The sequence below is a fragment of the Osmia lignaria genome, chromosome 12, assembly GCF_051020975.1.
Source record: "Osmia lignaria lignaria isolate PbOS001 chromosome 12, iyOsmLign1, whole genome shotgun sequence".
Taxonomy (NCBI): domain Eukaryota; kingdom Metazoa; phylum Arthropoda; class Insecta; order Hymenoptera; family Megachilidae; genus Osmia; species Osmia lignaria.
Window position 1 is genome coordinate 4074211 of NC_135043.1, and position 12819 is coordinate 4087029.

The window sequence follows — 12819 nt, forward strand, 5'->3', positions numbered from 1 at the left end:
TGTAATTAATAATTACACCTACAATTATTTAATAAAATATTCCTATCCTCATCTTAGAACAATAGCTCTCAATTTTGTAAAGAATAATATTTTATAGTAATAAAATATAACAAACTTATTTAAATCAAGTTTGCAAAATATGAAAGACATAGAACTGCGAAGTTTTGGAACTGATACTCGAAATATTACTCGAAGTATAACTGAATCTGGTTATTAGAAACAACCTGTATATCACTATGTATTTATAGCTCATCTGAGCACTTGCTATTTTCAAAATTTATAGGTTAGGATGTATTTTTTAATTATTAAGAACCAACAAAATTATAAATAAATTAGTTTAAATTGATTTCAATTTTCAAGTAAGTATAGAAAATCTTACTTGTACATAGATTTAATATTTTTTAAAAATGGATATCAGACAAAGTACAGGGTTTTATGATTTGTGTGTAAATGTCCAAGAAAGCAATGTGCAAAATTTACATTTCATTTTATCAAAATTATATGAATATGGATTTAGAACAGTAGCATTAAACACTAACCTAGATGAAAGTGTTCTTGTAACAGACAGAAAGAAGAAGAAGAAAAATGATGAAGGAGAAGCATCTCAGAACACTATTCCTGAAACAGTTGATATAGAAAGTATAAGAAAACAATTTGATGGAAAACTGAAAGTTTTTAATCGTATCACATTTCTGTGTGCTGATCCTGCAAAGACACATATACTGAATCATTGTCCAGCCTTAAAGAAATATGATTTATATGCCTTTGCTCCAAAATCACAAAATGCCTTACAGTTTGCATGCACTCAACTAAATGCAGATTTAATTACACTAAGACCATCTTTTGTAACTATGAAACTGAATAAAAAGTTATATGAACAAGCTATTGAAAGAGGGATACATTTTGAAATACAATATGCAGATTTGTTAAATGTACAATCTAGAAAGCTTGCTATTCATTACTCTCATCTTTTCCATACCTATGGGAAAAGCAAGGTATACAAATATTCATTTTATTCATAAGAATAAAACTTGATAAGAAAATTGTTAATTAAATATTTTTATTTAGAATGTAATATTATCCAGTGGCTGTAATAATATTAGAACAATCAGAAATCCGTATGATCTAATAAATTTATCATGCTTACTTGGTTTGAACGAGGTTAAAGCTAAAGCTTCGGTATTACATCAATGCAAAAAGCTTCTTTTAAAAGCAGGTATAACATATGAACTTCCATCCCGTAAAAACAAATCCTAAATTTTCTTGTTTTCTTTTTAGAAAGAAGACGTAGAGGAAAGGCTGCTTTCATTATTGAAGAACAGGAAGAAACAATTAGTGACACTAACGAAGACAACATAAGAATTTCAAAACGATTAAAATTATAAGCAATATTTAAAAGATAGATACTTTTTATATTGACATTACTGGTATTACATGTTTAAGCTTAAATAAAGATTGTATCTTTTTTAATAAAAAAGAATGATCGTTCTTAAAGAAAATATTCCCTCTTCATATCAGTCATTTACAAATTATAATTAGTATAATTTTATCTTATATACAATAATATTCTACAGATCGTTATCGATTAAAAATGCTGTATTAATATCTTATATTAAAGATATAGGATACACATTTTTTTATACTGTTAGTAGTTTACCAGAACACCAAGGGCATGGATGGAAATTTGGTTCGAACAAACAAGAGTCCTTACAATCTTTTATGTCTGTTAAAACATCTAGAATTTCCGAAATATTTTTGTTTTCTATTTGCTTATCCACTGTTTCTTTACTTTTCATTGTAGTTACGGTATCATTACTCGAATCCGTCTCTGAAAAATAATATGTAGCAAAATCTTTTACTATATTATTAAAACAGCTATTTTAAATATATTTTAAATTTGATTACATTTTCCTTAATTTATTATTTATCTCTGTAAAATAAAAAATGTACCTGTTTCAATTAGACGTTCAGTTCCATTGGAATGTATATACTCCTTCCTGAGAAAATCAATGACTAATATTTTTAACTTATGTAATTGCTCTTGCTGTTGATTTCTTTGCTCAAGTAATTGTCTAAACATCTGGTCTCGTTCTCTTGCTCTACTTTGCAGAACTGCTCTTTGTTTCTGATATAATGTTATGTATTCTCCTAAAAAAATACACCGAGTGTAAGAAAAGAAAAACAAAATTAATTATTCAGAATTTACCTATTGTTTCTGTTTCACTTTGAAGTTGTAGAACAAGGTGTTCAAGCTTCTGTTTCTCTTCCGTAAGTTCTGCAACTCGTTCCATCGTTTCTTTAAATCTTTGTTCAAGTTGTTTAACAGGTTCTATCGCTGTAACATTATTTTCTTGTTGCCGGCCCGAATCAATTTCTGTTTCTTGATTCAATGTATTATTTACGTTTACAAAATGTGAATCGTTTTGGTTAATAGTACTATCTTGACTCTTTTCTTGTAATTTATGTATAAGTTCTTGTTTTTCTTTTTCTAATTTTTCTATGGTAATCTAAAACGAAAGTTAAAAATTTATTAATTTCAATAAATGTAGTTGAATTTAAGAAAAAATAATAATTACCAAAGCATTTTGAAGCTCTCGTTGAAAAGTATCAACATGATGCGACTGTGCTTGATAATGTTGCATTTGATCTGCTATCTGAGCACTTTGAAGTCTTTCTTTTTCAAGTTCTTCAAGAGCAGCTTCCTTTTCCTTGAGTTTCTCTTTCAGTTCTTCTAATTCACTTTCTACCTTATTTAATTGAGCATTTAATTTTCGTCCTATTGAACGCTCTCCTTGAAGTTGTTCAGTCAAGTCTAACTTTGCATTGCTCTTAAAAATTATATTGAAATATCATTCATTTCTTATTTATTAAATATTGTATCAATTACAAAAATACGCTTACTAGAGAAACGAAAGCATTTTCCATGTCAGTTAATTGTTCCTTCAATTGTCGATTTTGATGAACTGCTCTGGATGCTCCTACTTGTTCACTTTGAAGAGCATTAGCTAATTTTTTTACTTCTGCTTCTTGATTACTTAACTCACGTAAATCATTTAGTTCTTTTGTTAACATTTCTATTTGTGAATCCTAAATATGCAAAAAAGCATGATTTCTGTATTTGAATTTGTTATCCGAGTTTATTATTACAGTATTCATTTCCAAGTTTCTTGTTTATAATTAACTGGTCGATAAATTTATACTACTATTTGTAGTTTTTATCACAGTTTTAAAACTGAATAAATTACCAGGTAAAACTTACCTTTTCTGAAAGTGTAATATGAAGTCGTTCTTGTTCCAACGTAAGTTCGTCTATATTTTTTAGTAAAGTATCAATTTGACCCTTCTGAGTTTGTAAAGGTAATAAGCTTTCTACTTTTTCTCTTTCTTGTTGCACTTGTTGCTCAAGTTCTGATAATCTCTGTATATAACTTTGTTCTTTTAATTGTAAGTCTTCTATAGTTTTATTTTGACCTTTTATCTATGATCGAAATAAAAAAATTAATACAATTTGAAAATAACATAACAAACTAAATTTATAATCTTCAATGATTTTTCAAAATATAGTATACCTCATCTAATAATTTAGCTTGTTGCGTATCTAACCGTTTAACATAATTTTGATACTGTTTATTAGCTTCATCTTTTTCAGTACTAATAATTTTTAGAGATTCTTTAGCCTGTGCTAATTCTTGTTCTAAAAGAACCATTGCATGCTTATCTTCTTCTGTTGGTGTAGTACCCTTCAGCTGTTATAAAATAAAAATAAAAGTTACATATCTTTTCATTAATAATAAATGCATATGCAATACCTGTTGTATTCTAAGTTCACTTAATGAAAGTAGCGCTGTTTTCTCTTGGAGTTCTTGTTGGACAGCAATTAATTCTGTTTTCTTCAAATTGAATTTTTGTTTCAACTCTGATACTTCTAAATCTAAATCTTCATTCTCTTTCTTCAGCTCAAAATATTTTTTATCGAAAACCTCGATTTCAGATTGAAACCCACGAACATTTTTCTTTAATTCTTCGTTACTATCTTTTAAAGTGGTCACTTCTTTTTCTAATTCAATTATACGGACGTGAGAATTTTTTAACTTTCCCGTCATCTCTTCTACCTCTTCTAAGGAAAATATTTCAGGTGCTTAATTGTTTTGAAACCAATGATGTTTAAATAATACAAAGCTAACCTGCGTTTTGTCTAGCAGTTTGCTGAGCTTGATTAAGCGCAGCAGATAGTTCTGCCTTTTCTGCTATTAATATTCCAGTTGTTTGAGTGTGAACTTGAAGTTGTTCTTTTAAAGGATTTAATTCACGCGCCAATTGCGTTTGAAATTCTGCTTCTCTTGTCTCTAATTTGGTTTCTAACTCCGAAATTCTGCTACGCTAATCAATGTATTAAAATACGTTTAAAACAATTTCATTGTAAACATATTGTTATTAAAAATTAAATATTAGATTATAAGCACATAGTGAAATCACATTTCCATTATTATAAACTTTTACGCATACTTACAGCAAAACTAAGCTCTATATGCAATTTGGTAGCAATCTTTTTCTGTTCTTCTAAATAGGAACTCAAAAATTGATTACGACATACTAAATCACAGTCTAAATTTGTTTCTACCAATTCAGAATCATTGGTTAAAACATTCTCAACTGCAGAAGCCATTTCTAAAAGATGTTCCTTCTGTACTTTTGGAAAGTCATTTAGCTCCATTTTCTTTTCAGCTTCCACTTTTGAATTAATTTCTTGGGTCTCTTGCAAAAGATTGCTAGTTCTTTCCACAGAATGATGTACTTCTTTATGATTCATTATATTTTGTGTATTTGTCATTGGAGCTGTAGGTGTTGTTTCATTTCTTTGATGATCCTCATTAACCACATGCGCATTGTTGTTAGGAGCTTCTGCTATTGACATAATATTTACAATTTCTGAATCAGATTTATTAACTTCTGCATTTTGGCACTAAAAATTAATAAAATTCATGTTAGAAAATTTTTATTCTGATTCTTTCAAATTATTAATAATTATTATATTACACGAGTATAAATATGAATTAATATTATCATAAACAAACCATTATTACAATACACCTTTACCTTACCTGTAAAGATAACAAATTTATTGGATGTTGTTTTTGTTTGGTAGAACCATCTTGCATCTTGCTCAGTTGAAATTTTCTGAGCTAATAAAACAAAATTGAATTTTATCAAATACAGTACTTATAAAGTAATATTTTAATAAATGCGAATATTTTAATATAAAATAATTATTGCAAAAAAAGTACTAGGTAGCTGTCAGTAATTTGAAAAGTTAGTACCTTCTTCTTAGCAGCCAACAATTTCTCGCTTTTACTTAAATTCATTTTTAAGTATGACAGAAAAATGAACAAATAAAATTCTTGATGTTGCCCTGGCGCAGGTATTTACATTATCGTAACTAAAAATATTGTATTATTTTAGTATCGAGGTTATCTCATGTCTACTGGCCACTTTTATTACCACTGATGAAGTTATATACTTAGATGAACATATGTACTAAATCAAGAAATTGTAAATTGCGCCATCTACTAAAAATTAAATATAAATTTCAAGAAAATTAAAGGATTATTGTTTTCTTATTTTTAATACTTTTAGGATAACTCATTACATATGTTATTATATCATATATTTTACATTATAGGTGGGAAGTTAAAAATGTCAGGCACTTATAAAATTGAAGGAATTAGAAATACTAGGAAGAATGGTAGTTGTATGATATTGTATTATAACTTTCCTTACTTATTGTTATATAGTTATGCATGACTGTGAATTGGTGCGATGAAAAGGTAGAATTGTCCTTATCCACCAAACTTTCAGTTTTTGTACAAAACTTTAAAACAAAGGTAAGTGTGAAATATTACTGTTACTTTTTATTATTATCATGCTGATATACTACAAACCTGATATTGAGTATAGTAAAGCAATAGATTTTTATTTAAAGAATACAACCTTCAATTGACACTAAAGAAGTTAACAATTTAATAATCAAATTGTCCATTTAAATTTTTACTCAAAGATCAGTGTTAAATTAATAAATAGTAAGCAATTTGTAAAATTATTTCGTTAAAAAACCCAATACAGTGATTTGATTAATTGAGTAATGAACATATTTGATCTTTTTTACATAGCATAAAAATTACATTATTAATTATTATAGATCTTACAAAAGAACTTACTTTGTTTAGTGCAACAAAAATGGGTGTACCAGCAAAAAATCCTGATGCTATGGATGTTGAAATAATTTCTCCTGAAAGTCAAAATGGCGATGGAGACATTTCTGATAAAAAGGATACCGATCTCCAATCAATTCACGACATCCGTGAACATACCCGTCAGATAGAGAAAGCTGTGCAAAGCAAAGAACCACGTTTCATTCTGAGAGCTCTGCGTACATTACCCAATACGCGTAGAAGATTAAACTCAAATGTGTTACGTGGAGTAATTTTAAGCTTCTATTCAAAGCCATGCCCGGAACGTGATGCGTTATTGTCATGGCTGGAAGAACCTACCGAATCTGAAGAAACGCAAAAGCTCAGAATCTCTGTCATAAACCCTTTACCAGAAATTGATGCTTATATTCATTTACTAGTTCTGGTGCATTTAATCGATAGTAACAAATATGAAGAAGCTGTTCAGTGTTCTGAGACATTGCTACAAAAGATTATTGCTCAAAATAGGCGTACCATCGATTTGATTGCTGCAAAATGTTATTTTTATTATTCAAGAGCATACGAACTAGTTGGAAGATTGGATAAGATTCGTGGATTATTACATTTGAGATTGAGAACAGCAACATTGAGAAATGATTTTGAAGGACAGGCAGTATTGATTAATTGTTTACTGAGAAATTATTTGCATTATAATTTGTACGACCAAGCGGACAAACTTGTTCTCAAATCAACTTTCCCAGAATCTGCGAGTAATAATGAATGGGCTAGATTTTTGTATTATTTGGGACGTATTAAAGCAGCAAGATTAGAATATTCTGCTGCACACAAATACTTAGTACAAGTAAGTTGAAATTTTTAGTGTCTTGAATATCTTTACTATTACTTTTAAGGTTTCCTGTATTGACTATATTTCTTCTCTTGAAGGCTCTCAGGAAGGCTCCACAAAGCACTGCGGTAGGTTTTCGTCAAACAGTTCAGAAATTAGCTGTAACTGTGGAACTTCTACTCGGAGATATCCCTGAACGTCAGACGTTCAGACAAGCAGCTATGCGTCGTGCTTTAGCTCCATATTTTCAATTAACACAAGCCGTACGTTTAGGAAATCTTCAACGTTTTGGGGAAGTTTTAGAAAACTTTGGACCACAATTTAGGGCGGATCACACGTTCACTTTGATCCTCAGATTGAGACACAATGTCATTAAAACTGCAATTAGATCAATTGGACTGTCATACTCCAGAATTTCCCCCTCAGACATTGCAAAGAAGTTGGGTTTAGATTCTAGCGTTGATGCAGAGTTTATTGTTGCTAAAGCTATAAGAGATGGTGTAATTGAAGCCACCCTAGAACCAGAAAACGGATACATGCGTAGCAAAGAAACTACTGACATTTATTGTACTAAAGAGCCATTACTAGCGTTCCATCAGAGAATTACTTTCTGTTTAGACTTACACAATCAAAGTGTTAAAGCTATGAGATATCCTCCAAAGTCTTATGGAAAGGATCTTGAATCAGCTGAAGAAAGAAGAGAAAGAGAACAGCAAGATTTGGAACTTGCTAAAGAAATGGCCGAAGAGGATGATGATGGATTTCCTTAAATTGTTAATTTTTTCCATACATTTAATTAATAAAATCAGTTATCATGAAACATTTTTTCTCGTTTCTTGTATTTCATGTCAAATGCACGGTAAGAACTTTGTTTCAATATCGTCAAATCTAAAATTTTCAATTTATGAAAGCAATCAATTAATGAATATGTAAATTTCAATAACTTGTAAATATATTCTTTAACTTGTTCAAAGTTAATTATGCTTTTGCTTCTACAACATTATAATTATTGATACTGAAAAACAAATCTGTAATTTATAACATTATAATACATAACGTTTTACAATTATACATACGCTTATTATATACTTTATTTACACAATAAACATTAATCTTCATTATTGTCAATAATATCGAGTATTTGAACACAGATTTAAAGCCTCTGTGAATTTACCATTCAGAATGCTAATTGAGCAAATATTTATATTTAATTACATAGTAAATAATTTATATCCATTTTCATTTTATATTATAACAGTCTTTTAGGCTTTTTTATATCTGAAATATTAATGAAGTATTAATGATGTGTAATTAAAAACTGAATTGACCACATATCCACGTACTCAAGGAAAGAAACAAGAACATCATTTTCTGGTGTGTAGATATTTACATGATTATGCCTTCATAAATAAAATTCATTTATAACTAAATACTTGTAACGAATCATTCAGTTACATTTGCTATAATACACTATACAATGTTTCTACTGTACAAGATTCTTCCCCTATTTTCTATTTTGTTATTTGTACAAAATTTTATCAAAAAAAAAACGGAAAATTTAATAGAAAATTCAGCTCTTCGGTACGACAATGAAGTTTCTAAATTATTAATAAAATACAAGTAATTCATTATTGTTCAAATTGATGGTTAAGAAAATTGATAAAGATCTTTGGTAATTGGTTTCATGAAATACTGTTATCTTTTTGGAGATTTTTCTGTCTTTTTTTTCTGGATCATCAGTCTGAAACAAATATATAAGTAAAATATTAATTACTGCTATGTACACTAAAAATTTACAAATTATTAATGATACAATTAGATACACTTGCCTTGTCTTATTTTAAACATATAATAAATTATAAAAATAAGTAAAAATAACCGTCTGTCGATAAGTGTTTGAACACCGTCTCCTCTAAGACTCATATTTGGTCGTAGAAATTCATTCCTTTTATCGTCATCGACGTTCACATCTCGGTAACCATGGTGGATCTTTCCAAAACACAGGAGATTCATATTTCGATGAATTCCCTTGCAGTCATATTCCTCAAAACCATCACATTGGCATGTATTTAATTTCGCAGCCTTTTCTTGTCTTGTTAAAATATTTATCGAATTCCTACACCTAAAGTGTTTTCCTTATTGTTTTATTCATGTTTTATATATTAATTATTCTGTTTAATAATAAATGTTTCTTTACAATATATACGACATTGATTTGCGTAAGTATCTATATGTTTAGAAATTATTTAAATAATTTGATTTACCGTCTGGTACATTTTCGTCCTTGGAACATGCTCTTGCAGAATCTATTATAATATGCAAGTGCAGTTTGACAAAGAGCATCCGCATTACAAATCCATGTTGCTATTCTACAGGACACTTTTGTCCTGTTCATTGCCATTGTCACCGAGGATCTGCATATTTCTACTCTCTGTTTTGACTGGAGGCACAACTCGTCTTCGCATTCGCACTAGCAACAATAACGAAATGTTATTGGCTAAAAAATTATCGTTATCGTTATCTTTATCATATTCTCGCGCCACTTTTCAATAGAGGTGTGCGAGTACTCGATTTATTCGAGTACTCGAATTTCGAGTCGAACAATGATTGGTCGGTCGAGCCGAGTCGACCGCTTGAATTTGCCGAGTTACTAGAAATCGACGAAATGTTTGAAACAAAAACGAGCTAGTCGAAAAAAATCGAACTACTCGAATATTCGAGCTGAAAATTCATTTTTAAGTAAATCGAAGTTTTACGACGGTTCGAATATTCGAGTAGTTCGATTTTTTCGAGTAACTCGCTTTTATTTCAAACAGTTCGTCGATTTCTAGTAACTTGGCAAATTCAAGCGGTCGACTCGGCTTGAACAATCGAAGCGAATTCAGCTAGGCTTGTAAATTACGAGTACTCCCACACCTCTACTTTTTATTATTAAATCCACAAAAGCACGGAAAAATATTCAATCCTAATATAGTTATTTAAAAAGTAATAATTTTTTTTTGTTTTCTTTTTTGTATCTAATGTTCAAACTGACATACTATGCTTATTTCCTGCTATATAACACTTTTTATAAACGGCTATGCCCGTATATATTGAAATAAATAAATAAATAAATAATATACATAAGTGTGCCTATCTTTATAACGGAATATGTATATCTATGTTATAATAAAAAAAATCTTTTTCTAATAGAACAAAAAGGTGATATGTACTGTCATAAGTTCTTTGCCCTCATCGGTGCTTGTAAGAGCAATAAGGGCATGTTGGCAGGTCTCAGAACAATCATTGCCTTGGAGAACGGGTGCACAGCCCGTAAGATAGTGCTGTAAAGCAGTACCACAGCCTATTCTGTAAGCACATTTTAGTTTCGCGTCCTCGCATCTCATGATCGAACTTTTAGCCGCATTCCACACTATTGAACTAATCAACACCATACCCATTAGGAGCATGCTCGACAGATCGAACCAACGTGACATCTTTCTAGAACATTTTCAAAATAACAACAATCATTATTAATCATTCGATGTAATATAAATAAAAAAAAAAAAAAAAAAAATTAGAAAAATATTGAACAATCGCTTTATAAAATTTAAAGCAAAGAATTTTCAACATTTCTTCACCTGATAATTGTTTATTTATCCTACTGCGTGCATAATTTTCATTCATAGAACCCTGCGAGGATAGCTTTGTATTCTCAGTAATTTGATAGTGGCATGTTTATCGAACGAGTGTTTCATATGCTGTTACATACTCGATGATATCTGATCTTACACAATGTAAACGTTATTAAAAGAGATAAAAGGAATAAATTTCTGCCTAAGTTTCTTTGAGCTACTTAATATGTTATTATTATTCATTTTATTTACATTTTCATTTACAACATAAATTCTAATCCGGGCATTGTACTCCACGCGACGAAATGCTTGCGGATTCCTGTAACAGATGTGTACTGTAAAGAGACATTCCATGATATTCTTAAAATAAATCAGACTTGTTTGTCATTCGAGTTAATGGGATGATTTCACGAATCACGGTAAAAAATCACGAATTTCTTCTCGAAACATCTACAATTCATCGTAATCTATTTTAATTCGTACATCGTTTTAAATAAAAATTTATGCAAAATATTTGGAATGTTAAAATTCAAGCGGGTACCCGGATACCCACATAAAGGTTAAATATGATATTTCGTATCTATCTAAAATTTCTTGCAAAGTTCAATCAGATATGTAATCAGTAATGTATCAACAGGAAAAGTGTAGGTATCACCGTTAGGATTTATATCAGAATAACACGGTTGAACGTTCTCCCGCTCTACTACTGTCTCTCCACTGCTTTCAACTGATACCAGTAAAAAAGAAGCGAGCGTATAAGGGAGGGGGTGAAAGAGAGCACGTGCGTCAGCGTGCACACGATAGTGAGAGAAAGAAGTGAGGGGGGGGGGAGGGGGCGGAGGAGGGCAGATTCTACCTGAGAGCGCTTCATTGCCAGCGCTAGTGCCGATGCTGTTGCGCACCAGCCCCAAAATGGACCACCAAGACGTCGCAGACGTGGCAACGAGGGACAGATGGCCAGCCCTATAGACCCTCAGTGATGATCAACTTTACTTTGCACTCCGGTTTAAATCTCATTTTGAACAAACACGCGGGCAAACATTGAAACGTCTCGGCCGGCGTATGCTAATTTAGAAACAGCTTATTGAGAGATGGTTCAATCAATGCTCATGACTCTGGGCAATCTCAATTAAGGCGTTAAGCAGATGTTGACACTGGAGAGGGTTTGTTTGCCGCGAGAAAATAATGGCTAAATAAACACGCGTTAAGGAATACAAACACTCACATGGGACACGGGTTAATACCTCGGAAGTGTGCTACTTAATTAAATCAAACACATGTTTGAAAAGAATCTATCGCGCATGCGCATTGAAACACTACGTAATGTAGAATTATTGTATCGTTTTTATCGTTATATTATGTTTAAATAGTTTTAATAATTAATAATAATTAATGTTATAAAATGTACATGTGAATAACGAAATATAACATTATTTCAAATATCGATCAAATATCAAATCTACTCGATCATGTTATACTACATAAATTTTATAATATATAATACAACACATGTAAGTTTGAATTACTGTTTTAGTTTAGTGTTAATTAACAGTTTAAAGAATGAGATTTAATATTAATAAATTGTTCACTTTTATAACATCACACAATTTATCAAATAAAATAAAATTATGTATATTATGTTTATATTAAAATACACACCTTGTTAATATTACGTATTGTTTTAATTGCAAGTGTATGATATTCATATGTCAACAAATTATTTAAAATATTGATTAAAAGTGAAAAGTTCTTAGAGTACTGACCTTACAAACAATCACATTGTTCCAACAGCAGAGATAGATGTAGCTTAGGATTCTAGGTGCAAGCTAATCCACCAATGAAAACTGCGATTCCGTGTCAAGAATTATAACACACTGTTCAGAAAGAGAGAAAAGAAAAAATCTCCTTCCTCTTGCACGGTTACCGAGACACTAGATTGAGTTGTGACGGCTTGCCCCGCTGTGTCGAGAAGTTGCGCGCGCTGCTCTTTTTCCCCCTCCCCGCTACTCGCCACTGGCCCGGGACCGAAAGGACTACTGATAGACTTAAGTCCTGATCAGACCTAGAATCTTAACAATTTTGTTTATTTCTAATGTTTATACTAGTATATTATCTACATCGTTATACACCATAACAATATAAAAATTAAATTACCAGTATGAAATACTTT

At 30.6% G+C, this 12819-nt stretch overlaps 4 protein-coding genes across 12 annotated transcripts; 2 read left to right on the plus strand and 2 right to left on the minus strand.

Moving 5' to 3' along the window:
• The first annotated feature begins 365 nt into the window (after positions 1-365).
• Positions 366-1498, plus strand: Rpp30 (ribonuclease P protein subunit Rpp30). The gene is made up of 3 exons (XM_034321895.2): positions 366-995; positions 1069-1216; positions 1279-1498. Exons 1-3 carry the CDS (start codon positions 408-410, stop codon positions 1383-1385), a joined length of 843 nt encoding a protein of 280 aa, XP_034177786.2. The 5' UTR covers positions 366-407; the 3' UTR covers positions 1386-1498.
• A 14-nt stretch (positions 1499-1512) lies between these two features.
• Positions 1513-5512, minus strand: LOC117603102 (golgin subfamily A member 2). 2 transcript variants are annotated; one of them, XM_034321886.2, is made up of 12 exons: positions 5319-5512; positions 5103-5183; positions 4511-4963; positions 4185-4380; positions 3810-4114; positions 3570-3746; positions 3260-3478; positions 2902-3087; positions 2577-2828; positions 2207-2507; positions 1951-2148; positions 1513-1828 (listed from the first exon to the last, which is right to left on the minus strand). In XM_034321886.2, the coding sequence occupies exons 1-12, from the start codon at positions 5361-5363 to the stop codon at positions 1638-1640; spliced, it is 2604 nt and encodes an 867-aa protein (XP_034177777.2). In that variant the 5' UTR covers positions 5364-5512; the 3' UTR covers positions 1513-1637. The 2 variants fall into 2 exon arrangements, with proteins under 2 accessions (XP_034177777.2, XP_034177776.2); XM_034321885.2 differs by having other exon boundaries at positions 3810-4117.
• Positions 5513-5723: 211 nt separating this feature from the next.
• On the plus strand, positions 5724-8036 carry Rpn3 (regulatory particle non-ATPase 3). The gene is made up of 3 exons (XM_034321888.2): positions 5724-5882; positions 6225-7050; positions 7134-8036. The coding sequence occupies exons 2-3, from the start codon at positions 6235-6237 to the stop codon at positions 7803-7805; spliced, it is 1488 nt and encodes a 495-aa protein (XP_034177779.1). The 5' UTR covers positions 5724-5882; positions 6225-6234; the 3' UTR covers positions 7806-8036.
• Positions 8037-8188: 152 nt separating this feature from the next.
• LOC117603111 (growth arrest-specific protein 1) lies at positions 8189-12610 on the minus strand. Of its 8 annotated transcripts, none has more exons than XM_034321905.2 (7): positions 12413-12610; positions 11506-11714; positions 10656-10968; positions 10248-10511; positions 9300-9505; positions 8865-9157; positions 8189-8776 (listed from the first exon to the last, which is right to left on the minus strand). In XM_034321905.2, the coding sequence occupies exons 4-7, from the start codon at positions 10509-10511 to the stop codon at positions 8772-8774; spliced, it is 768 nt and encodes a 255-aa protein (XP_034177796.1). In that variant the 5' UTR covers positions 10656-10968; positions 11506-11714; positions 12413-12610; the 3' UTR covers positions 8189-8771. The 8 variants fall into 8 exon arrangements, with proteins under 8 accessions (XP_034177796.1, XP_034177792.1, XP_034177797.1 ...); XM_034321901.2 differs by having other exon boundaries at positions 10248-10515; XM_034321906.2 differs by lacking the exons at positions 11506-11714; positions 12413-12610 and adding an exon at positions 11305-11459 and having other exon boundaries at positions 10248-10515; positions 10656-10796; positions 10902-10968.
• Between the last annotated feature and the right edge of the window lie 209 nt (positions 12611-12819).